This window comes from Lissotriton vulgaris, chromosome 1_2 (assembly GCF_964263255.1).
Source record: "Lissotriton vulgaris chromosome 1_2, aLisVul1.2, whole genome shotgun sequence".
NCBI lineage: Eukaryota > Metazoa > Chordata > Amphibia > Caudata > Salamandridae > Lissotriton > Lissotriton vulgaris.
Genome location: NC_141686.1, coordinates 354,159,699 through 354,186,983, shown reverse-complemented (window position 1 = coordinate 354,186,983; position 27,285 = coordinate 354,159,699). Strand labels below are relative to the sequence as shown.

At 45.4% G+C, this 27,285-nt stretch overlaps 1 protein-coding gene across 1 annotated transcript in view; it reads left to right on the top strand.

Moving 5' to 3' along the window:
* The window catches only part of LOC147736800 (uncharacterized), a 433,099-nt gene extending 422,305 nt beyond the window's left edge, over positions 1–10,794 (top strand). The window contains 3 exon segments of the mRNA XM_086952702.1: positions 4,786–6,350; positions 6,353–6,436; positions 6,439–10,794. Of these exon segments, the coding sequence (XP_086808828.1) occupies positions 4,786–6,350; positions 6,353–6,436; positions 6,439–6,512 (1,723 nt within the window). The 3' untranslated portion in view covers positions 6,513–10,794.
* The last annotated feature ends 16,491 nt before the right edge of the window (positions 10,795–27,285 follow it).

Sequence of the window (27,285 nt, the reverse complement as noted above, 5' to 3'; positions counted from 1 at the left end):
CTGTTCTAATAAAGTGGTACATGTTATCCAAATGTTCTCGCATTTCTGGCATTAGAACCAAATAATTTGTAACACGTCTTAAACGTATTGAATATAATATCATATCGTCTTCGCCTGGTACTAGATCATATCTGCAATCAGTAAGGTACTGTCTAAGGGATGCGTACGTAGTCAATTTTGGCGTGCGTTGTAATTCTGCTTCTCTTAGTGAGATTCGCTTAATTTGAGGCGGGGTGACGGAACCTCCTCTTATGGCTCCCCCCGTAATGTTACCGTCAGCTACTATTGGCTGCGCTGTTACTGGCGGAAATGGAACTGGTAAAGTAGGTGTAGTAGAAGTTGATGCAGGCACTATAGGCGTACCCTGGACCGCTGGTGCTATATTACCAGGGCCAGTTGCTGGAAGAACAGCAGGGTGAGCTGTGACATGAACTGGATTGGGAGGACTAGTATTTCGAAAAGGATTTGTATTCACATATCCTGGGACAGTGTCATCTAAATAGGAGGAAAGAAAAATATCAGCTGCGGTCTTGTTATGACGTACTTTAGTCGGGACCAGTGGTGGCGGTAAATTACTTGGCATTTCCGGAGCGGCCTTAGGTAGGCCCTCGGCCAGAAGAGGATACATGCCATTCATAAGGGCATTTCGTTGTCGGTCTATTTGTTCTGCTCTAACTCGTTCACCTTCTTCTATTAGTTTTTTCTCGGTCTTTTTCTGAATCTTCCCTATGTTTTTCTGCTTTTCTAAATTCTTTCTCTGTTCTTCTATGCGCTTCTTTACGCCATAATTCTATGGCATCTTTCTGGGATTGTCTAGATTTCTTTTTCCACAGTGCTTCTTCTACTCTCATGATGCACTCGGCATCCCATGTTCCTGAAACGGGCCATCTATATTTCTCTTCCAGGTCTTTGGTGTAATCCACCCATAAGTCTAAGTACAATATGGCATCTAAGCCATGTTTATGGTACATGAAATGTCCTGGACTGTCCCTAGGTGGGACGGGAACTGCTTCTTCGAGTATCCCTTTCCTAGTTCCTATCTGACGTAACTTTGAAAACAACGGCATTTTTATACTTACTTGAACGTGATCACAATAAACACAGTAATGAAATGCAAACAATCAGTCATACCACGACATTAAACACAGTAAAAACATTTTTGAACAAATACTATCTAATACATAGTAGAACACAATACTGAAAATCTCGAGAGACAATACTAGAATACTAGAATACTGAATCACTGAATTACTAGATGCACTGCTAAAACAGTACAGATGCACTGCTAAAACAGTACAGACCATACCGGTCTCCTTAAGAGACACGTCATACCGTATTCACCTAAGTGAACACGTCGGACCGGATCTGTGTACCCAGACCCATCTTGACCGGGCACAAATTAATGCACCCGTCTAGATGCGTTCCCAACAACGGTACTCACCGGGAAGCAAGAACGGAAGGCCTCGGAAACTCGACACTGGACTGGACTGGACTGCTATGACGTTTGGTTACTGCTACGCACTACGCATGTGCCTCGATGCTTCGGAAACAGGTGGGCCTCTGGACACCTCGGACCTTGCTCTCTCGGCTTGGGCTCTGGTCGGGATCCTCCGCACTCCTCACCGCCTCGTCTGGATGCTGGACCGCAGTCTCCGTCTCCTCCGTGGGCCTGAGGGAGATACAGGAAAACCTGCAGATGCGCATAGGAGTCCGTCACGGCTGTAGAAGGGGTCAAGGCCTGCGACGCATCGCCGGCGCGTGGGGTGGGGGAGGGGTCCCTATTCGGGCGCCAAATTATGTGGTAAATAAAATTACCGTACTATTTTTCCGTATAATTAATGATAATAAAAAGAATAGCTCAATCAAATGAGAGGCAGAGTCCGTGGTATCTGAGTCATACGGGCTTTAATAAAAAGGCTCGAGCCAGTGGAAATCAGGTTCCATCACCACTAAGGTTCAGGAAGGGATATGCAATGATGTCCATGATGTCAACGTTTTATTAACAGTACACAATATATATAGTAAAACTGTACAATGGTGATGGATACAGTAGGCGTGACAAGTGGAAAGAAAAAGATAAGAACACATGTGCGTAGCAAGAAGGCGTGCACAAGGGCGTACACGGAGGTGTGTGCTGGAAACGTCACAGAAAGTGTCATAGGTGGGTGGACGCATAGAGGGGGTTACATGGGCAGCTGGAACCTTTAACCTACTTGTGCGCGCAAAACTGATCATGACGTGTGACTGAGGAGAGCTGGGGGCTGACTTCTAGCACGAGTAGAGGAGACAGAAGTCTGGGATGTCAGAACGACCTGTACCTTTAACATATCTGATATCTTGTGTTTGGAGTACATGTTGCTTGATTCTAAAGGCCATCAGGGCAAAGGCTGCTTGTCACTAAAGACTAGTGTATGCATATATTTCTTTATGTACTGCATGGGGCTGCAAGTCTTCTATGGAAACTGGTTCAGTAAATCACTTGCATGGAGACAGAGAGGCTGGACTATATCTTTTACAGGCAGGATATGTTTATCCTGTTCGTTAGCTAGGAATGTGGATCAGGGGAGCTGAACTGATAACTGGAGGCAAAATACCATCTTGGCAGGCAGGCCAGGCTGAGCCGGGCACCGCGTTGCTTGGCAGGAAGTAAGGGAAGGGTCAGGGATGCAGGCGGGGCTGCAGCTTACGGAGTGTTTCAGGAGGCTTGAGGCCTGGACTTGTGTCCGGGCCCTGTGGAGCCTTAGAAACGGGTGCATCTCGATAATTTAACGTGCACCATGTAAACACGTTGGCAACATAGGCTTAAAAGCCATATTATCGTTGCTTTCATGGAGGACTTGGTAGATAACATGTTAACGTTGGACGCAAATGCATATGCGTCTTCATATTCGGTCATGGAGGGAAAATACATGTACTTCATGCACGTGTACATGGAACGTTGGGGTACACGATAGGGGACATACTTGACCATAAAAATTCCAAATACCTCAGTTGGGTCAGTGACAGGTCAGCTATTCAGACAAGTCGGACAATTTCTCTAGCTAGACCTATGCTAGTTATACTGTTTTCGGGTCAGTGTACCACCCCCCAATGTTGCAAAGTGTCAGAATCCCCAATTTCGATTGGTCCCCAAGTAGGATAGGTTAACACACCAATCAGAACAAACTTTGACAAGCTCATATTTGCATGTTATGGAACCGCCTAGCAGATTTGGGGTTCCCATTACCTATTCTACAGAATACAATAGAAAGAAATACATTTGTTTCTAATGTAACACATTTCAGTTTCTCCGGCTGGGTGAAGGTGCATCTTCCCAGGCACGTCTTGGCAGGGACCTTCAGTTGGCACTCTGTCAATGCCACCGGTAAAGGCAGGCATGCGCACTAGCATACTTCAAGATGGAGTCCGTACATCCCATCAACCCTCAATATCGCGGTACATGAAAAATAAGCGAAAACAAATTAAAACATAGAAATGAATGATTTCACTCTTTACCATGAGTAGCTACTTTATATTTCTTACTATAAAAATATACTATGCCATTATGGATTAGTGCAACAAACAATAACACAAGAGCATCTGCGCAAGCTTCACCACGTTAAGACACCAACAGCCATTTTAGAGGCAAGTACGCATGCGCACATTTTCCCACCAGAACTGCAACTACGTCACGTCACGTGAGTGTGACTAACGCATGCGCAGTAGGAAATCCCCAAGCGGCTGCCATTTTAAGGACAAGGGTTATTCGTATTAGTAAAACACATAGGCAAGCGTCACTAATATAAACGCACATCCAAAATAAAAGAATATTAGTAAGACATACAAGTCGAATTACGGGATTATAAGTGATTCGAGGTTCTTGACTCAAGCAAGTCGCTTAATATGAAAAATCTTGCTTCATCACTGTCTTTTAGCCACCTGGCTGTGACAAACTCACAGACATTTGTTTCTCATTTACAGAATCAAGGAGCTGATGAACAGACCTAAAGGCCCCCTGCACCCAAATACTCCTGATCAACATTACCAGAAGAAAAAACTGTATCCGTGAAAGAAGAGTCTGCAAAAACATCCACTTGGAAGCTTGATCTGTTTACACGCTATACAATACATTCTGGGGAAAAACAGTGAACTAGCTTAAGAAAGACCTTCATACAGAGCTCCTCTTTAGGGACAGTTTGATGCTCCATACCATGAATAATCTTTATCAGTCTACGGAGTGAGAAATGTTTGCTTAGAGCTTGCATCGATATGATCCTCAGAGGTTTTGTTCTGGCAAGAAACCCTATTTGTGTACAGAGTCGGAGAAAAGTGTCACTCAGAGCTCATATCTGTACATGCATCAGATGATCTATACGAGACTGAAGCATAGATGTGCGCAGAGTGTGACATCATTTTCATTGTAATATCAGATTAGGGCAAGCATCAGAATATCCATACTCTGGAGAAACTATACCATTGTAAAGAGGATTAGAAGAGCTTGACTCACCAACAAAATCAGGTGACTTACCATAGGTTGCTTATATGGGAGACATCGTAGTGTACATACCTTGAGGAAAGCTGCACTACGGGCTCTACGGGCTGTTTGTTACACAGGCATCAGAATGTTTGTTCTGGGTATATGTCATACCAGTGTATGGAATGTGGGAAAAGTTTCACTGAGATAAAGAGCATCAGAGAATTCATTGAGGTGAGAAACCTCATCAGTGAGAAACACTTTGCTGTGCAGAGCACACTGTTACATCATAGGGTTTCACACCAGTATGGATTCTATCTGTACTGAATGAGGACAGGCTTCACTTGTGAGACAAATATGTTAAGTCACCAAAGAATCCTCACTGGTGAGAAACCCTGCTGGTGCACAGAATGTGGGGAACACTTCACTCTGACAAGCGCACTAATCACACATCAGATAATCCATACTGGTGAGAACCCCTACAAATGCACTGAATGTGGAAAAAGCTTCAGTGAGCAGCGTCGGCTGGTGAAGCATCGGAAAATCCATGCTGGTGAGAAACCCTTTCAATGTTTAGAATGTGGAAAAAGCTTCACTCGGGCACGTGCACTGCTTGTTCATCAGAGAATCCATACTGGTGAGAAACCCTATCAGCGTACCGAATGTGGGAGAAGCTTCAGTGTGAAGCACACCTTGAAGCAACATCAGAGACTCCATACTGGTGAAAAACCCCTTCAGTGTACAGAATGTGGGAAAAGCTTCCCTCAAGCAAGTTCACTGCTTTTTCATCAGAGAATCCATTCTGGTGAGAAACCGTACCACTGTGTTGAATGTGGCAAAAGCTTCAGTGTAAAACACACCTTGGTGCAGCATCAGAGAATCTATACTGGTGAGAAACCCATTCAATGTACAGAATGTGGAAAACGCTTCTGTATAAAGAGCACACTGTTATCACACCAGAGAATCCATACTGGTGAGAAACCCTTTCAGTGTACAGAATGTGGCAAAAGCTTCACTCAAGCGAGCACATTGCTAGTACATCAGAGAATCCACACTGGAGAGAAATCCAATCAATGTACAGAATGTGGGGAAAAGTTCACTCAGAAGGGAAGCCTTTTGGCACATCATAGAATCCATACTGGTGAGAAACCGTACCATTGTGCTGAATGTGGCAAAAGCTTCAGTGTAAAGCACACCTTGGTGCGGCATCAGAGAATCCATACCGGTGAAAATCCCTGTCAATGTACCAAATGTGGAGAGCGCTTCCGTATAAAGAGCATACTGCTGTCACACCAGAGAATCCATACTCTTGAGAAACCCATTCAGTGTACAGAATGTGGGAGAAGCTTCAGTGTGACGTACAAGCTGGTGCAGCATCAGAAAATCCATACTGGCGAGAAACCCTACCACTGTGCTCATTGTGACAAAAGCTTCAGTGAGAAGTACACCTTGAAGCGGCATCAGAGAATCCATACTAGTGAGAAACCCTACCACTGTGCTGAATGTGACAAATGTTTCAGTGTGAAGTGGAACCTGGTGCAGCATCAGAGAATCCATGCAGGTGAGAAACCATTTAGGTGTACAGAGTGTGGAAAAGGCTTTAGTGTAAAGAGAAAACTATTGTCACACCAGAGAATCCATACTGGTGAGAATCGCTATCAATGTACAGAATGTGAGAAAAGCTATTTTTATAGATCCCAATTGTTGATACATCAGAGAACGCATACTGGTGAGAAACCCTTTCAGTCTACAGAATGTGGGAGAAGCTTCAGTGTGAAGTGCCACCTGATGCAGCATCAGAGAATCCATACAGGTGAGAAACCCTTTCAATGTACAGAGTGTGGAAAAGGCTTCAGTGTAAAGAGAACACTGTTGTCACACCAGAGAATCCATACTGGTGACCATTTCCAAGTACAGAATGCAGAAGAAGCTTCACTCTGAAGAAAAGGCTTTTGGTACATCAGAGAATCCATACTGGTGAAAATCCCACAACTGTAGAGAATGTGGAAAACGATTTATTGAGAGCGGAGAACTGGTGAAGCATCAGAGTCCATACTAGTGAGAAACCATATCATTGTAGAAAGTTTGAGAAAAGAGTCACTCTTATGAAAAATATGTTAAGCCATCAAATAACCTACACTAAAACCCCCCTTTTTTAATTTAAATATTTTTATTGGGATTTTCAGGTGCATTACAAAGAGACATACAAAATTCATTTACACAAAACACTTTTCCTCTATGTCTACTATTGTATTTATCATCAATTGTATGTATTTGACCTGCTGCCTCAGCCTTGTATATAGTGTTTTGTGTAAATGAATTTTTTATGTCTCTTTGTAATGCACCTGAAAAACCCTATTTGTGAACAGAATGTGGAAAATGCTTCACTCTGAACAGCACACTGTTAAGATACCAATAATCCATACAGTGGAGAATCTAAATAAAGTTACAGATTGTAGGAAAAACTTCACTCAAGGGAAGGTCTGTTCCAGCATTGGAGGACACCTACTTAGTCAAAGGCGGATGTAGTGTGGGAAATGTGAGAGTAATCCACACTGCAGAGAAACCCTCTTTGGGCACAGCATTTGGGAAAAGTTTCACTCAGACAAGCAAACTGTTCACACATCAGATGATCCATACTGGTGAGAAACCCTACCACTGCACAGAATGTGATAAAAGTTGCAGTAAGAAGTGAAACCTAGTAACTTTGAAGAAACTATCTCTCCAAACTGAATTTAACATCCAGGAGATTCAGCGATTATTATTATTATTATTATATAAAATGTATAACGCGCTCAGTTACCCAGGGGCATCCCGGCGCTGTAAGGAACGAGAAGGGAAAGCTCAAACTCAGTCACTACACCGGAAACAAATGAGTCTTCAAGAGTTTCCTAAAGTGCAGGATATTGGGCTCTGAACGAATCTTAAACGGCAAGGAGTTCCACAGTGCCGCCACTTGCACTGAAAAACGCCGGCCCCCAGAGCGAGCTCTTTTTACTCTGGCTGACTGCAGAAGATGTCTTTGGTCCGAACGCAGTGGGCGTGTGGGCTTGTAGGGGCGTGCCATAATGGACAGGATAGAGGGGCCCCTACCATGCAAGATTTTATGAGCCGTGCATAACGCTTTGAATTTCACCCGCTCTTTAACGGGGAGCCAGTGAAGCGTTTTCAGGGCCGGGGCAGCTGAGTGTCTTCTAGGAACCTCCATAAGCACTCTAGCGATGACAGTCTATGGGATTCCCTGACTGACGTATTGCAACATAATAAGTCAAACACATTTTGGAACATAATCTCTCCAAGCATGAGTGCAGTCAGGAAATTTGTTTCATGTCCAATCTCACATTACGATTGGTAATCTTACAAATAGGAGTTGTATAAAAATTGTTAGGCGTAGTAAAGTGATGGAACTTGAAATACTTGGACATTTTCAGAGTGGCCTCCTAAAAGAATAACAGTTACAACAACTAAGAAAGGCTGAAAATTGTCATGGTCAGGAAGCGAAGACCTCATGAAATGCACATATTTATTCTTAGTATGGTAGGATCTCTTGCTTCAGTTAAAGTTCATTGTAGGGCCGCTGCACTGCACTGAATCAATTGCTCTGCCGTAGGGCTTACGGTCAAATAACAGGAGGCGCTGGCGGTTGTAGCTGAAAACGGGGCCAATCCTGTGCCTGGACCTAGAGGCCTGTGGGGACAAAGACACAAGATGTTGTGATCTCCAAGGAGGGGAAACGCCATTCACTCTCATCCACCTGTACTATTCTTGCCCCTCGTCTGCTGCAGGTGCGGTATTGATCCAGCTACTCAGTGGCAGAGATAGACAGTGGCCAACCTCGGACCTCGCTTTGGGGAGGTAGTATGCTCAGGGGTGGCCTTATGCGAGTTCAAGTGCATTGCCCATTATCATTAACCTGGTTGCTGTCTTTTTTGAGGTGGTGCAAGTCAGAGATCCCTAGATAATCATTGTAATGTTTGCTAGTTTATCAGCCTTTCTCTTGTCAGTGGCATGAGCAATGTGACATCACTGTTTAGCATGAGAAGGGTTTCAGGTCCTATCTATTTTTCCTATAGGCTGTCTCACCATGGCATATGGCGGAAAGCCATCGGAGATGGAGATTTGGTGATTGTCTCCTTGGCACACAATGCTAATCCCCACTTAAGGGAATATGGTGAGGTGAATGTATGGTGTGGCAGGGAGTGTGGTGGTGCACCCATCTGTCATACCTTGTGGAGATCTGATCGAGGAGAGGGGCCTGCACCCTCCAGAGGAGAGCTGGTCTTTAGTTAAAGTTTATATGAGACAATAGAGCCACAGAAGAGGATGGTGTGCTCGTCCCCCTTGTGTGTAGACTTCCTCATCCCCGACTTTGCGGTCAGCCATACCATGCATTGGCTTTTTAGGTTGAGTAGCCACCCTTAGCCACCCTTATTGGCTTCAAAGTGAGGATGGTTGGTCGTGGTGGTCGAAGAGTGCGGGGCAAATTTGAAGAGAGGGGGCTCTGATGCGGCTTGTGGCCCTGTGAATGCTGTGGCATAATCCTTCCACTGTCAAGTGATAGACGTCAGTGTTATCAGAGTAGATTATTATTGATTGTTAAACAGGTGTTTGACAAATGGAGAAATTGCAAATGGCCACACAAATATTAGGGTCTAATGAGGTTTGCATCAAGTCTAAGGGAAAAGGAAAAATTCCCAAGCAATGTATACAGGATGTACAAGTCTCTCAGGCGAATAGGGAAGATGAATCTGGAGGAAAGATACTAGATCTCCTTTACCAAGTTTCATAAGAAAATTTGTGTCCAAGCATTTCCTCTCAGCTAGTGATGGAAAGACAATCCAGCAGAGTAGCCCAGTAGATACTCCAGCAAAAGCAAGTGGTGATTTAGGGGGACAAAACAGTATGGATATCACCGACTCGACAGGCTCAGGCTTCAGAACAGAAGTAGAAGCTGATGTTCGAAGCACATGAAATTATTGTAGATGCCACACTAAGCTGCAATGAGTGGAGTCTATGGTGAATAAATCTCTCCCTCCTTATTCTCAACAGGTGAAACTATAAATCCAACAATGTCCTCAGCCTCATTGAGTGTAATATTGCTTATGCAAGGCACTCTAAAAAGAATTTTAGAAGTGCTGGTTGAACTAGATAAGAATCAACAGTACCAAATAAAAATCAACAGACCCACACATTTCAACAGCAAAATTACAAATTGTGAACATTTGCTGACTTCCTTCAATAAGACCAGTAAACAAGTCTCTAGAAAACTTGCATAATGTTTTTTCTGGAAATTTGGTAGAAGACCATGTTTCAGATGTCGATATTGCCTTAGATGACTTAACTAATAATTATTTAGGAGGAAATGGGACAGAACATATCTCTTACTGGCCAATGGTGGTTAGTTTGCACTTTCTAACAGTGGGTAATGGAACCTCTCCTCAAACTTTAATCTGTCCTATTTGTGAAATCGAAGGAAATTGCATCAGCAGGGGCACACAACATTGAAAAAAGGGCCTCTGTGCAAAAAGTGGCAGGCAAGAGAAGAATAAAGAATGGTTAATTCCAGCAGTTCTCTGTGCCATATTTTAAGTGAAGCTAATTTGGATAATTGTAAAAGAATTTTTGAACTTGACTGGCTCTCCTTCCACCGTGTTATATAGATCTAAAATTCTTTATTTTAATGTACTGAATTATGATTTATTTTGAACTTCAACCATGCTATAGATCTCTAAAACATACCAAAGACTTATTTTCCTAAACTATGTTCATACTGAATGAATGTATTTATTTATATTTGAGGTATTTGTCGAATGGGAGTGAATTGGTTCCATAAGAAGTACTTTTGAAATATTATTTTAAGTTTACTAAAACCGCAGATTAATCTGTAATTTTGAACGGGTATTATTAATGCCTAAATTCAATACATACCATTAATAGAAATGTGGTGTGGATCTGTATTATCAATGACTGATGCTCCTGTACATGATTAAATTGTCATTTCCTAGAATGAACTAAAATGTAGGTGTTAATTTTGGGATCATTCAGAGTAATTAATACAATAGCATTGTGTAAAAGAAATTAATAAATATTTAATTTGTTGAGTAATTTGTTTTATGGTATGGATAAATTAATGATTATCATAAGCAACTGTCATTACAATAAATGTTTCTAATTTGACAGCCGTAAAAAAGCCTTTTTGTTGTGAAACAGTTGTTGGCTGTGGTAGTATCGAAGTAAACATTACATTCACATGTGTGAATATTATGAAAAGGAAGAGTTGAAATAGTGTCATTATCTTCAATCTTTGACTTGAAGAGACAATTGGAACAATAAAGAGATTAAGACATGGACGACTGACAACGTGTTATACTGCACTTTATTTTACTCATTTTCTCAGCAAATCTTTTAAATGTATACCATGTTATCCTCCTACAGGAGATTTAGCTCCAAGAGAACCCGAATATTGATGGTATCATATCAATATGTAAACTCAGCCATGTTAGGTGATACGGTTGATTATGTGGAGACCTTTTAACGTTTATATACACACGAAAAATAAGAAAGGTAAGAAGGATAGAAAGTATAAGTATGTGGGCACAAATATCATTGGTTGAAATTCAGGTAAAACAAAATCGAACTGAAATGTTACTCTAAGCTAATGTATATCTCCATAAGGATATAAAGTCAGTTGTATATTATCCCTCTCACTAACTGTCCAGCTGTTGCATCCTCAATTGAGTCTAGCATTACTTGTGATTGGTTGAGCAGAAGTGGCTTAATCAGCTTAAATGGCCGCTCTGCCCATGTTAATCCAGCTAGTTTGACTTTTAGGTTTGCACTCATCACTATTCAGTTGACTGTTTTTGTCCCCTGCGATACATTTAACTTATTTTGTCATTTTAATATAATGCATTGTGAAGGAAGTGGTTTGGGGTTTTACAAGGACCACTTATATTTAAGGAATCATTCTTAACCCCTTCCATGCTGCCGCGATTTCGCGGCAGTGCGGCACTTCTGCAAAACGGGCGGGCCGCGTCGGCCATTGGCCGACGGCAGCACTGGGAAGGTAGTGCTGCCGTCAGCCAATGGCCGACGGCAGCATGGAAGGGGTTAACAGAAAAGGTTTTATTTCTGTATGTGTTTCTTGTCTGTATTTATTTTTGAAAGCAGAAAAATACAGAATATTGTGCTTTTCTTGAGTGACTTTTGACACTGCCCTGTATGAATTCCAAGCCAACATCTGAATGGGAAATCAGCACAGGAGTCAAAAAACATGATGGGATTTCCTTAAATGTAGGCAAATGCTAACATATATTTCTATATATTGCTAATATTTACATGTGGGTGTAGTGTTCTGCTATAATGACTGCTTAATTTGCTCAAACGCAACAGGCATTAAAGTATGAGCGCATATTTATCAGTAAAATAAATGTGGAAATACACCATGTTACGACTCCATATATTATTAAAAAGTGAAATAAATATGGATAAATACCAATAAGATGGCTGAATTTTTTTTTCCTTTTTTTTTTTGTCCTCATTCCACCAAAAGCTGTGCAAATAAACAGCGCCCTAGGGCTGATGTTCTTGCGATAGCCTGGGCTGTCCCGCCCTGCCCCTTTATTCCGAGGCATAGTGTAATCATAGGACTAGAAGGGCCTTAGACCAGCCTCATTTCTCTTCCCCATTCCACCAAAGGGCCCCACACCGTGCTATTTACATTTTGTGCCAATCCGGATTCTAAACGCGCAGTGCTCAGTACCGCCCGTAACCAACTTTCATACAAAGGTGGGCTGGGGTCCTTCCATAATTTACATATATCTCTACGTGCAATTAAAACAAGACTGAGAAATAACCCCACTTGTGCCCCCCTTAATAAACTAGCAAGATCCATATCGAACCCAAAAAAAACTCTAGCTATATTCAAGCTTACTTACACCTTAAAAATGCCCTCCAGGGCCTTCTCCACCATAGACCAAAAAGGGCCCAATATAGGGCAGTCATAAAAAACATGTATGTCGTCTGCTTCGACTAACCCACATCTGGAGCAAGATGGGGGGGATTTACAAATTTCGCAATCTTTTTTGGTGTGTAGTATAGCCTGTTAATGGTAAAGAAATGATTTTTCTTCAGGGAGGCTGATCTAACATATTTGTACAAAAAATTGAGAGATATATCGTATAGAGCCATCAATATATCTTCCAACCTAGAGGTATTCCAGATTTGATACATTGGGGGGGCTTCCAATTCCTCCTCCTCCAGCATTTTTCCATACCAGAGTCCCACTTCCCTCTTCATCGGACTAGGGAATTGGAGAGCAGACTCAACATCCCAGTTTCCACCTATGTTGTTGTTATGCAGATTTGAATGTACTTGAATCTAGAGAAGGAGTCCCTGATCTTTAACCTCAAAACCTCCCATGGTAAAACCCCCTCTGATGTTACTATGTCCGACCACGTTGTTATCCCTGCTCTCCTAATAGGAAGAGAGAGACTATCATCAAAACAAGACGGCAAACCCGGGGAATCCAAGATTGGGGCAAGATCTGATTAATACTTTATACCCCATCTCTCCTTAATACTGAGCCATACTAAAATTGCATGTTTCAGTACCTTTAGACGCACCTTTTTGTAAAATTTTGGCGCATCGAATTTATAAAGGAACCCAGGACCCCCACCCTCTTGTTCAACCATTGTGTTCAATACCCGTCCCCAGTTGGAATCATCAGGACTGGTAAGGAGACATCGGATGTTTTTCAGTTGGAAGGCAAAGGAGTACCAGAGGATGTCAGGAAGCGCAAGCTCCCCCCTTCATCAATCTTCTTTTTAGCTTTTTCCAAGAGATCCTAGAGTTTGTATTTGCCCATATAAAGCTGCCTATTTTCCCCTGAATTTTAGCCAAAGATTTATATGGAAAAGTTAATGGAATCATATTAAATAGGTATGTCAGCTTCAGCAAGATTACCATTTTGACCAGATTTACCTGGCCATAGATTGTGAGCTGAAGGTTCTGCCATCTCAGCAGAAGATGATCAATGTCCTTCGCCACCTTCTTTATGTTGGTCTGTGTTAAGATATTAAGATCCGGTGTTATTATTATACCCAGGTATCTAAACTGACTACTTTTAGCTCCCTCCCAATTGTCTACCCCCCAGCACATTATTTCGTTTTTTGAGTTATTGATCATGTACCCAGAGTATTGGCCAAAATCTTTCATTATCTCTTCCACTCTGTGAAAAACCTCAACCGGGTTACCAGTATAAACTAGCAAATCATCAGCATATAATGCCAACTTGCAGCTAAAGTTTCCAACCCTGAACCGATCATCCAGCTGCAACGATTGCGCCAGAGGATCAATGTAGAGGTCGAATAGGAGGGGCGAGATGGGACACCCCTGTCTAGTTCCTCTCCTTACATTAACACGTGGTGTCAATAAGCCGTTTAATAGGATTACAGCAGATGCGCCTTCGTAGCAGTCCCTCATTGTCTTAATAAAGGTTACCAATAGTTTTGACCGTGCACAGCCACAAAAGTCAAACCACATTCGAATGTGTCTCGTGCTCCAAAGAATGACTACCAGCTCAGGAGAAAACACTATAACTAGAAAGTAGCACCAACACAAGTGGGTTGGTGTCTCCTTGGGCACAGATTTGGTGCTGCGTGCTGCAGCTAATTTCAACTTTGAAGTTGTAATAAAACAATCAATGTTCCTTTTTTTTCTTTTTCAACCGTAAGGGATTTTATTCATCATTTACTACATCCAGGTAAGTTGGCAATATATTTTGTCACTCCTAGATATCCATACAACGTGTATACTTTTCCTCTTTTCATTCCCAATGCATTTCGGCTACTGCCTTCATCTGGGGAATATCTATTGGAAAACATATAATATAAATCACTAATGCGAATATGTCACTGCAAAGTATCCACCAACTAATGAGCTTTGCCGTGTAAGTAATCTGAAAGACACGTGGTTCATAAAAAATCACCGTGGCATAAACTTAACTGTTAGTATTCTAATGGTTACACAAGGAATGTCCACAAAGAAAGCTAAATCAAGTGTATTGTGTTGAAAAAACGAGACTAAGTTTAACAAAGTAAATGTTAGAGTGGTGCTGGTGTGTACGAGTAAAGAGGCGTGCTTCAATACACATGCTGGAGCCGTGAACTCTACGCTACTAGCTTATGCGTGCGTGATCGGAACAACATTAACCACATTACGCTTTACGGATGGTAGTTTAACCGACAATAGTGTGCTCTTCGCTGTGACCGTGCGATATAGGGTGAAGCTGTCTCAAAGAGCTCTACGGGATGAAAGAACTTAATGCTTACCAAATGAGAACACGCTGCAGTTTATTCAATATGCCGGCGGTCCAAACGCCATAAGCTCATTCCGCGTCCCTTCACCGAAGTGGATTAGGGGCGTGTATTATGTAACGTGAGGGGGAGTGGTTAAGTACGCGAATTCAGTGTGCGATAGTATTAAAGGTGTATACCCATATTTTAGTATGTGTATTATGTCTTAAACAAATAAAGATATTGAAAAAAGTAAAAAGGTAAACAGTGGACTCCTGTAATGACACTTAGTGGTCTGTGTGACGTTATGTGTATGCAATACCTCAAACGCTAAACTTCGTAACTGAGTGTAAGAAAGAGACCCAGCGTCAGTCATGACATAAAAAACTATATGGTGGCTGATAACGTGAACTACTTTCATAAATAGCATAAAGATTCATCCCTTTCACAATACACTGTGCAATAGCTGATAACGTGAACTACTTATTATAAATAGCATAGAAATTCAACCCTTTCATTCGAGCCATTTGGTTTCAGGGTTTGAAGATGATAAATCCAGTAATTTTCGCGTTTCAGGAGAGATTTCTTATTGTCTTTTCCTTCCGATCTCTCAATTATTTCTAGAATGCATGTTTTCATCTGGTTCACTTGGTGATATGCTTCAATAAAGTGGGCAGCGACGACTGATTTAGGAGCTTTAGTCCTGATGTTACTTTTGTGCTCATTCAGTCTTACTTTCAGTTTCCTCTCAGTTTGACCAATATATCCAATTCCACACGGGCATTTTAACATATATACAATGTTACTGGTGTCACAAGTGGCATTCACTTGCAATTGTATTTTATGCCCTTTCATGGGATGACTGATACTATTACCTTGCAAGATGTTATTACAGTTATTACAGTTCCAGCACGGAACTGTGCCTCTGTATATTTGACCAGTTGTGCTTGATGATGGTTGTTTAATAATTTCACCTATATTTTTAGCCCTACTGAAGGCAAACAATGGCGTTTCGCTAAAAATATTGTGGAAATCGGGTCAGTCTGAAGTAGCGACCAGTGTTTTTTGATGATTTTCTTGAATTGAAAGCTAGCCTTGGAAAATTTACTAACGCATGTGATTCTGGGTTCCTTCTCTGTGCTTTGGGTCGCTAGTAGTAGTTTCCGATCTTTAGTATTAGCTTGTTCAACAGCTTTATTTAACACAACTTCAGGGTATCCTCTTTCACGAAAACGCTGTATTATTTTGAGTGATTGATTTGTATATTCCTCGGGGTCTGAGACAATTCTTTTTATTCGCAGGAGTTGTGAGTACGGTAGATGCTGTTTAAGAGCCTGAGGGTGAAAACTTTGGTAGGCCAACAGGTTGTTACGATCTGTTTTCTTGGTAAACAAGTTTGTGGTAAAGCCTGTAGCAGATTTCTGTATGGTTACATCCAAGAAGTTAATGGAAGTTAATGGAATAGTGCTGGATTTCATAGGTAAATTGGATACGTTCATTCACTTTATTTAGATCAATGATGTTTTCCTTCAACAGATCTTCTGTGCCTCTCCACAAGATAAAAATATCATCTATGTAGCGAAGGTATAAGCGTAGATCGTCTTTCCATTTCGGGGACTGCAAAATGTGTTGGCTTTCATATTCATGCATGAAGATATTTGCGTAGCAGGGAGCTGCGCAATTCCCCATAGAAGTACCACTTTTTTGGAGATACCACCGTTTGTCATATTCAAAATAGCTATGCATTAACGTAAAATTGAGAAGCTCCATCAGAAAAATCTTCATTGATTCCTCATACTCCGTCCTGAGTAGTGCCTTTTCAACCGCCTTTAATACCAAGTTGGTGTGGTATGGACGTATATAAAGATTGTACATCAATGCTACACATCAAGAGATTCTCTTCCTTTTCTGGTTGTACATTACTAAGTTTATTCAGAAAGTCAGAGGTGTCTTTTAAAATGAGCCCATAGTTTGAACAAATGTTTGTAGGTACTTGTCTAATAGTTTGCCAACTGGCTCATGGAGACTTCCGCATGTTGACACAATAGGACGGCATGGTGGTCTTAAAGGATCTTTGTGAATTTTGGGTGTTATATAGAATCGTGGTGCTTTAGGATTGTGAGTAGTGAGATAGGTTTTCATTTTTTCATTGATAATCCCATTATCCAATGCTTTTTGTAGAATTTTTTGTAGTGTATCCTGGATTTCCCCTGTTGGGTTGAAGTCTAATGCCATATATGTGTTTTCATCCAACAGGTGAGAGCGTACTTGTTCTTGGTAATACTTGAAATTGAGAATAACCAATGCTCCTGCCTTGTCTGCTTTTTGACAAATGATTGATTTATTATTGGCTATTGATCTTAAAATACCAAATTCTTTGTTCGTGAGATTCTTCATTTTAGTTTGCTTGCGGCAGTTAATTTTAGATAAATCCTGTTTTACCAGTTGCTCATATAGATCAAGAGTTTTATGGCTAAGAGGTGCCATGAACATGCTGGTTTTGGTTAATCCTTTTAGGGTATCCTGTGTTGCTGATTGTCGCTCTTCTATTAGATTTTCAAAAAAATGTCTCAACCTCAATTTTCTCATGAGCTTGTAAAAGCTAATGTCAAGCTCTAGGTGGGTGTGTGCCGTTGGAACATATGACGTGCCTTTTTGGAGAGTACGTAATTGTATATCAGAAAACTCCACATCAGATATATTAATGACTAAATTGTTTAATGCTGGGTTTTGTTCATGTCTTTTTTGGCTGTAACATTCCGCGGTTGCGGCGGGTCCTTTTCCTTCTCCTTGCTTACCTCTCCTCTTTGATCTCCTGGGTCTTCTCTTTCGTTCTGAACTACCTCTAAAAAAGGCTGCGCGGTGGTGCTAGTGGAGGCTTGCTGTCCAGGCTGTCTAGGGCCTCTGCCTGTTTCTGATGTGTCTGTATCAGTGGACGAAGTATCAGTTTGTTTGGTGTATGGGCGATTCTGTCATTTTCTCGCATATACGTCAGCCCACGTATAAACTTCGCCAAGTTTGTAATCAATAGTATCTCTGCGATACTTTCTTATTTTACGTTCATTGACCTCCTGGGTGTGTTTCTCTAATTGTACTTTGACATCCTCTAGAATTTTATGCAACTCCTCTGTTGACATGTTTTTTTCCAATTCTAATTTAATAAAGGTTACCTCAAAGCCCATTGAGCTCAGTACATCCCACAGGAATCCCCTGTTGACACGGTCGAAGGCCTTAGTTACGTCATAAGCAGCAACTGCCAAGGGTTCCGACCGTGCCTCTGCTAGATCTATGCTTCCAATCAACTGAAGGGTTAAATCTTGTATATGTCTTCCGGGCACAAAACCTTTTTGATCGGAATTAATGAGTTGTGGGATTAACTTTGCCAATCCCCCTGCCAAAACGCTTGTAAAGATCTTATAGTCCACGTTTAGCAGGGAGATATGTCTAAAGGAGTCTGCCTTGAGGGGGTCCTTTCCAGGTTTTAATATTAGCACAATTGTAGACTCTTTCCAGGAGGGGGTGCCCTACTCTCCGGGCTATGGACATAGTTAAACAATTCACAGAGCCGTGACACTAAGGTGTCCTGTAATACTTTATACAGTTCTCCGGGGAGGGCATCCTGGCCAGCCGCTTTATTGTTCTTTATATTTTTGATATACACTCCGACTTCTTCCTGCGTAAAAGGGCTGTTAAGAATATCTCAACCTTAATCTGTTAGTCTTGACAGAGCCTTACTCTCCAACCACCGTAGGGTATTGCCCGAGTCTGGTGAAGATTCATCTTCAGCATATAATTTAGAGAACAAAGAAAGTAAATGGGACCCTGATTGTCCATGATTAAGCGATTAATGTTATTTCTAACCCTATCTGCTCTGATTTTACTGGCCAGGATAGCCCCTGCCTTTTCTCCGTACTCATAATTCTCCATGGCTTGTGCTGCCCATTGTGCTCTAACTTTTAAATCCAGCAACCCGCGATATTCCAGCCGGAGATGTTCTAGGTCAGCTATAACCTGTGGCAAATTGTCTAATTGAGCACCATATCTTTTATTCTCTAACAGAGAAAGTTTACCTTCCAGGTTTTTAAGTTTAAGAGCCTCCTCCTTGTTACTGGAGCTAGTGAGGCTATGAATCTGACCTCTAATATGAGCCTTATACGCGTCCCAAACGAACTCGATTGGGGCGGAGCCAACATTTTTTTTTAAAATCTTTTTATTAGCATAGTATGTAGAGCAGTAACATGCATACACATTCATATACGCGCTCAGTAGTAACCTGGTGTTACACGCATGCGGTTGCCCAGAGCATATATAGACATAGTTAAATCGATTTTCCATTTTGTCGTTGAACCAGAACAAACAAACGAACCCCGTTCTTACCCGGACCCACCCTCCACCCCTAAAAAAAAATCCCACCCGACACTCTCTTAACAGGCATATAACTGAATTATCGACAATTGGGTCACTCCTTATGTAGTAACATGTATTTTTTGATTGAGCACACCGGTAGGATGAGGTAGTGTGTTCGATGGTTCGGGTCTACCCGCTCCCCAATGCAGTGCACTGTGGTCAGTGTCCATGCACGGAAGAGCGAATCAGGGCATAAGTGTTTCACAAGTGGCTAGTCCTGCGTTTCCCCTCCTTCCTCGCCGTCTCCTACCTCAAATGCCCCCAATATGTCAAATCAATCCAGCGAGATCGGCGTTTTTTGGAGGCCCCTGCTTTCCTCCCGCTGTAGTGCTTCACCTTCCGCTTTACCCCACCGCACTACCTCCGCTTTCCATAGGTCAGGGCTGGGCGGTTTGGATGATTTCCACCTCATCGTGATGGCACGCTTCGCTAGCAACAGGGCTAAATCTGAAAAACGTGTCGCCACGGTTCTGGTGCGTGTTGATGGTCCCAGCCCTAGGAGTGTATGTTCCAGTGTAGGTGATCGGGACAGAGTACCAGCCCTCTCGAGCGAGTCATGGACAGTGGACCAGAAATAACCCAGTTTAGGGCATTGCCACAGCATATGTACCAGCAATGCGTCGTCAGCGTCGCATCGGGGGCAGTTGCTTTTCGATTCAGGGAACATCACATGGAGGCGGTGCGGGGTCAGGTAGGCTCTATGTAGCAACATCAGTTGAATGAACTTGTATTTGGGGTTCCTAGCTACTTTTTTGGGGAACTGAAGTATGCGCTCCCACTCTTTGTCTCTCAGTGGCCTTCCGATGTCTGCTTCCCATGCCGCTCGAAGTGGCAACAGTGTGAGTGCCCTCCCCGTTTTGATGCTAGCTGTGAGCCACCTGGTCAGATGGCCGCCTGTGCCCATGAGGTAGTGCATTGTGACGAGAGGGTTCGTAACAGGTTCCCGCCCCTCAGGTGACCATTTGCGTGTGACATAATGGCGGAGTCCGGCGTGCATAAGGAATGAGCCGCCGGGGACGCCCTGCGTGGTTCTGAAGTCTTCGAAAGATAATAGGTGTCCCTCCGCAAACAGGTCACCCACATGTGTCACACCCGCGTCATGCCAGGGCTCCAGCAAGGTCGTCGTGAGTGTTCCCGAGCCCAGCGGTATACCCAAGAGTGGGATCGAGGGGGCATAAGTTGTCTCGGGGGACGTGTACCTTAACGCCTTCCGCCAGTATGTTATTGCCAGCCTGAGAAGCGGTGGGGCGTTCCTTGGGAGATCCGAGCCAGGTAGGAGCAGTACGTGTACTCTTCCCTTAGCATGATCGTCCTTTGAAACATTGATCTCATGAAGATTGCGGCCCGCCACCCAGTAGGCTAGCCACTGTAGTTGACACGCATAATTATAAGCCCTGAAGTCCGGTAAGCCCATGCCACCGGAGTCGGAGGGGAGCTGCAATTTGGCCAGTCCTATGGGCCTGCGGCCATGTCCCCACACCAGTTCGGTGAGTAGGGAGTCGAGGGTCTTAAATGTTGCCGCTGGGATCTGGAACGGCAGATTGGTGAAGTAGTAGATGAGACGTGGGAGCATCACCATCTTGGATATTGCCACCCTGCCGGGTATTGATAGTGGCAATGTCAGCCAGAACTGAATTTGTGACTTCAGCATTCTGATGGCCCTCCCCAGGTTGCCGTCTATCATCATGTCTGCCTCTCTGTAGATCTGCATCCCAAGGTATCGGAAGGTGGTTTCCGCCACCTGGAATTCATGAGGGGCGAATGGTAGGGGGGTAGACCCGCCTGCGGCTGCAAAGGGGAACCCGTAGGACTTAGACTCGCTGATGGTGAGGCCGGAGATCGTTCTAAAGTCCTCAAAAACCTGGGAAATAGGGCATAAGTCGCCTCTCAGTCACGAAGATATAATATAATATCATCCGCGTACGCGGATACAATGTGCGCCGTACCATGCCGCTGTATGCCGTAGCGTGGGGCCATCAACCTGAGCCTACAGAGCAGTGGTTCGAGGGCAAGGACAAAGAGGAGGGGGGAGAGCGGGCAGCCCTGCCTGGTGCCCCTAGCTATAGCTATGGGACCCGATATTTGGTTGGAGGTACGCACCCTAGCCGTGGGGACGGTGTATAGAAATCTGACCCAGGCAAGGAATTCGGGCGGTATCCCGAATTTTAACAGGGTGGCGAACATATAGTCCCATCTTAAGGAATCGAACGCTTGTTTCAAATCCAGAGATATGCAGCCTTCGGAGTTCGTGTCCACATGGTCTCCGAGCATGAGCTGGGCTAAGCGTCTAAGGTTCATGGCTGTATTGCGGCCCGTTACAAAGCTGCATTGATCCGGGTGGATCAGCTGTGGCACGTATTGCACGAGCCTCGATGCCAGCACCTTGCTCAATATTTTGGAGTCAGTATTGAGAAGGGACAGGGGTCTGTAATCGGCCATCTGTAGACCATCTTTGGACGGTTTCAAGAGGGACGTGATTAGTGCCTGCATGGATGATTGCGGCAGAGAGGTTGTACGCAGGGCTTCCAGATAAACAGTGTGGGGCCAGGAGGTCTATGAATGTTGCGTAGAATTCAGCCGGTAGGCCATCTGTACCGGGGGCCTTACCCTTCGGGAGAGCTTGTATTGCCTGCCTAATTTCTGCTACTGAAATAGAACGCTTCAGGTCTGTATTCTGTTTGTCATTGAGTTGTGGGAGGTCTAGACCCCTCATGAAGGCCTCGAATGCGGTCTCTGACAGGGGCTGTGGGGGGGCCGTACAGCGTAGTGTAATAGTCCTTAAACGCCGTATTAATCCCTATTTGGGTGGTAGCTGGGCGGCCTGTCTGGTCCAATACCCGCAGAATGGGGTGGCTGATCGGGGAGTCTCGCAGGAGGCGTGCTAGTAGGGGACCGGCTCGGTCTGCCTGTGTATGCTGCCTATTCGTGTATTCCCGGTAGTCTAGAAGCCGCAGTTCCTCCAGTAGTTCTGCATGCCTAATGTGAGCCTCTTGCAGTGGTGTAAAGGGTGCGTTTGTGCCCGCTGCTTCATTCTCTAGGGACGCCAGTGAGCCCTCCACCTCCTTCAGTTGGCTGATCACCTCCCGCTTCCTGCCCACCCTAGCGGTCATAGCAGTCCCCCTAAGACAGACTTTGAAAGTGTCTCATTCTATCTGCCGGGAGCTGGCTGTGTTCGCGTTTGTGGAGAAGTAGGTTTCTATAGTGTTGGATATGGAGGACCGGAAGACCGAGTCTTCAAGGAGATCAGGAGACAGTCTCCAAGTCGGGATGGGAGCCAGCCTCCTACCCCATTGCAATGTGATCTCCACGGGGTTGTGGTCTGATAGGGTTTTTCCCATATGTTGGGTCTGGACAATCAAAGCTGTAAGGGAGCGGGAGCAGAAAACATGGTCAATTCTGGTGTGGAGCTGGTGGGGTGGGGAGAAGAAAGTGTATTCCCTTTCCTGTGGGTGTGTGCTGCGCCACGCATCTGCTAGATCCCAACCCTTAGCCCAACTCGTAAGCGCGTCTGCCTGTTTCTTGCTCTCGGCAGCCTGTAAGGGGGGGTGTGACCTATCCAGTATAACGTCAAGCACAGCATTGAAATCACCCCCAATGAGCCAGCGGTGATCAGCCCAGTCTGCAAGTACCCTGTTGACAGTTAACAAAAATTCCGACTGGTTTACGTTCGGTGAGTACACACAGCCAATGACAACCGCATCCCCATCCAACAGACCCCGTACAAATACATAGCGACACTCCTGATCAACCCTTTGCTCCAGCATCTGGAAGGGAAGAGAGCCTCGGAGCCAAATCGCCACCCCCCTTGAGAATGCGGAATAGGAGGTAGCAAAGAGCTGTCCTCTCCATTTCTTGCGCAATTTCACGTTTTCAGCAGCGTTCAAATGTGTCTCTTGCAAGCAAGCAATCTGTGTCCCCCTTCGGTTAAGTTGTGCAAGGATTCTATGTCGTTTATGCACTGATCCCATGCCACTCACGTTCCAGGTGCACAATTGGTAATTGTTAAGAGGCCCCATTACCATCTGTGTGGTGTGGCGATGTGAGACATCCGGGTGACCACATATGTCCTGCTGTGCTAGAAAGTGAGTGTGTCTTGCAAATATGTAACCCCTGAACAAAAAGGTCCCCGAGCCAACGAGCCCAGGAGCCAAACCGTGGTGCCCAACGTGGGCACAAGTCAATTAAGTTCGTGTGCATACTGGGGGTGGTAGGCCTCTGTCGACTGTCACTGAACGGCCCGCATGGACATGATAGCCCACTCTATAATGGGCCCCTATGCAGCCCACCATATGTGAAGGAGGGGATCAGTCATACGTTACCATCCGGAGGGGATCAATCGTGTCGTGGTTCAGAACTCCGCCGCCATCTGGGCTGTGATCTTCGGGAATAGCTGCAGGCTGTCAACTGAACCAGACACCTCAGTGTGGGTGCCAGTGGTAACGGTGAGTCTGTCTCCGGTTGCTCCCGCGTCGTGAGCGGCTAGTGCCTCCTCTGTTAGTCGTTGCTGTGGAGATGATGACGAGTGGCCCGTCGTCTGACGTCCAGGGGGATGCATTGTCGCCGATGCTCCGTGGGACGAGGTCGGAGCCGTGAGTGTTGTTCCGTCGGCCCGGTGAGCCCCCATGGGTTTCGTTGCGGTGATTTGCGAATGGGTCCTGTGAGGCCGGTGGGGCCAGAGTGACTTCCATCCATTCCTCCGCCTCCTCAGGCGAGTCGAAAAAGTGGGATTTGTTGTCATGCAGTATTTTAAGCCGAGCGGGGAACAGAAGTGCATATTTCATATTCCTGTCCCTCAATTTGCGTTTCACTCCCATGAAGGTGGACCTGGCTCGCTGCACAGTAGGTGTGAAATCAGGGTAGACCGATATATTCTTATCTTCAAAGCGGATCGGTGCTTTCTCCCTGGCTGCTCGTAGGACGGTGTCTCGGTCTCTGAAGTGGAGGAGACGACAATCAGGGGGCGAGGAGGCGCCCCTGGTTGTGGGGGCCGCGATGGCATCCTGTGGGCCCGTTCCACACTGTAGAGGGCGGTGAGGTCTTCCTGGCCCACCAGCTTCCATAGCCAATCCTCCACGAACTGGGTGGGGTTTCTCCCCTCGCTTCTCTCCGGAATGCCTAGGATGCGGACGTTGTTGCGGCGGGCACGTCCTTCGGCATCGTCCACTCTCTCCCATAGTTGCTTGAGCTGCTTCTCTACGCTTTCCAATTTCGTGGAGTGTTCCGTTTGCTGTGGGATGAGGTCGCCTAGCGCTATTTCCTGCTCCGCCACCCGCTCCGCCAACTTGTTATGGTCAGACTTCAGTAGGGACAGGCCGGTCGCCATATTGTCTATGCGCGATTCGAAAGCTTCGCGCGTCGCGCGAATTTCATTCAGGATAAGATCTAGCTTGGCGTCCTGTGATCCCTTACCGGTCGGTGGGATGATGTCCATGTTGGAGGAGGCCAGCGGGTCGTCAGAGCCCGTGGACTGCACATCCGTCGGAGCGCCCTGGTCCTGAGGCTTGCCCCTGTGTTTGCCCATGGATCTTGTTAGCAGGGTGGCGGTGTAGTGGATGCAGCAGACCGCCGCTGTCCTCCCAAGTGTCCGGTCAAGGTGCCGGGTAGTGGCTATGGAGGGTCCGCGGCGTGTTGGGAAGAGGCGGATATAGCGAAGACCCCAGGGCTGGCAGGGACAGTGCGGGTTTTCCAGGCGAGGCTCCAACGTAGGGTGGGTCGATTCTCCACTGGTGTCCCTATGTGTGCAGGTGAGATCCCAGTCCTGTAGGGGCGGATGGGGGGGGAGAGATGGCGGGGCCCAGGCCACTGCAGAGTGAGTTTATTGCACCAGCCGGGAGCACGGCAGAGGCTGGGACTGCAGCGCTGTGGTAGGTCGCCAAGGCGCGTGTCGCACTTCCCTACCCGGGCCCGTGTACCAGGGGTCCGCGTCTCGCCTCAAGGTGTGCGTGTCTTCTATGCGTTACACCTCGTGCTAAGTCTCCGATCCAGGCCCTCCGGCCGGCGTATCAGGGGCAGGCGAGGTGCTACTGCCAGGACCCGAGGGTCTCGTCTCCGCCCTGGCGTGAAGGCAAGATGGCGCCAAGAGACTGGTGAGGTCGGGCCGATCCACGGTGCGGTGTGTCCAGTGTGGTGTGGTCAGGGTGCAGCCGGGTTCACGGTGGCGGCAACGGGTTGCATGCACCGCCCGCTCCGCAGTCCTCGCCTGTGCAGTTAAAGGCAGGAGTCCCGCTAGTTTCGTGGGCGGGTGGCGGGCTGGTCAGGGAGTGCTCCCGCTTCTCAGCGGGCCCCGCAGCAGGGCGGCTGGCCAGGGGCACCTCTCTGCACGCCGGAATCCCGGCTGACGGCACGGGATATGTCTTTTTCAAGGTCCCGACCGGACCGCGAAGACACAGGGGGTAGGCCGGGCAGGCCACTCACTTCAGGCCGAGGCTTCTCTCCGGCTCACAGGCCACAACAGGCACCGCTGCTGGAACTCGCAGATGGTGCGGGTTGAGAGGGGTTACACCGCACCGCCACACCCCGCTCACCCCCGGAGACAACCTATGCAGGAATCAGGTGGGCTGCAAGCAGGGGATGCAGGATATTTCGCTAGTGTTTAAGGCTTAGGACGGAGCTGAAGAACTCCACATCCACCATTGACGGCTCCAGGCCACGCCCCCCCGAGCCAACATTATCTGAAAAGTAGTTATTAGTTGCTGTGATGATAGCAGCGACTATATCCTGATTGTGAAATACAGCCCTCTTTAGAGTCCATCTGGGTATAGGAGTTCGACTTGTGCTCCCTATCCAAGATGTAAATATAATGGGAGCATGGTCGGAAAGAATGGTAGGGAGTATTTTTATATCATGCATAGACTCCAGACTTAACCTATCTACCAAGACATAATCTAATCTTGAGGCGTGCCCTTGATTTTTGCTGAAAGTACGTAAAACCCGGTGCCGCCTCCCCCTTGATTCTCCAAAGGTCAGTAAGACCCACCTCATGCATCATATTGACCATGGCTCGTCTAGAGCGCGGGGTAGTAACATAATAACTATGATTGGATCGATCCTGTTGAGGTTCTAAGAGTACATTGAAGTCCCCCCTATAATCACAGGGGAGGTGACCCCGGTTACATTGGACTGGACTCTAAGTAGCCAGGTAGGATCATCTACATTAGGACCATAATAGGAAACGATGGTCTGTTCACTACCACTAAGATCGACTTGTGCCAAAACCCATCTCCTTGACGGTCTATAGATTTGATTTTATAGACCCCCTAATCCCTGCCTTAATCAGGATTGCCACACCCTTGTTTACTCCAGTCTGTCCCAAACAACAAAATGCACCAATCCATCTCAGTTTCTCAAACATCTCTTTGCTTTCGGTGGGGCTTAGATGAGTTTCCTGATGGAGAATAACTTTAGCCGAAGATTGCTCCAGGAAGCTCATAATCAATCTCCTTCTCCTTGGACACCTAAGACCATTCACGTTCCATGAAATATAAGATACTTTATTGAGGGCCATTTATAATCTCCATCCTTCCCTCCTTAGCCATCCAACCCAACACCTGTCTGTTCTTCAGGAAAACCTGAAACTTATGATGAAATAAGGACAACATTTTTTTTCCTTTTTCTCCCCTTGCTACCCCACCCGTGCCTCTCCTCTTACCCCTCTCACCACCCCCCTAACCCCCTCCACCCCCCTTGGGGAGCCTTCCCTATCTTCTCAGGCGTATGCCCTTAGACGGGTACCCCCCTCCCTCTGTGTATGTTAAATGTGATACATTCTTAGTTTCATCTTGTATTTGCCAGGCGGCAGTGGTCTTTGCTCCCTCCCTGGTGTGCCTATAATTTAATTAAAGAATCAGGTTAGGATCAGACCCATATTTCAAATATACTAAATCCGCTTTTACTTGTGGGCTACTACCCCGCTCTGTTCTCCACCATGCCCTTTATAGCCTGTCTTGATCTTTTCAATTAGTATATCTGCTTCATCAATCTGCCGTATGTTATACATGTGGTTATTCCACATTATGCGGAGTGAAGTGGGGAATTTCAGCTGGGCTCGGGCTCCTAATGAATTAAATATAGGAAGTCTCTTGTCCATCTCCCATTGCTTGGCAGCAGTTGTGTGTGAGATGTCTGAACGAA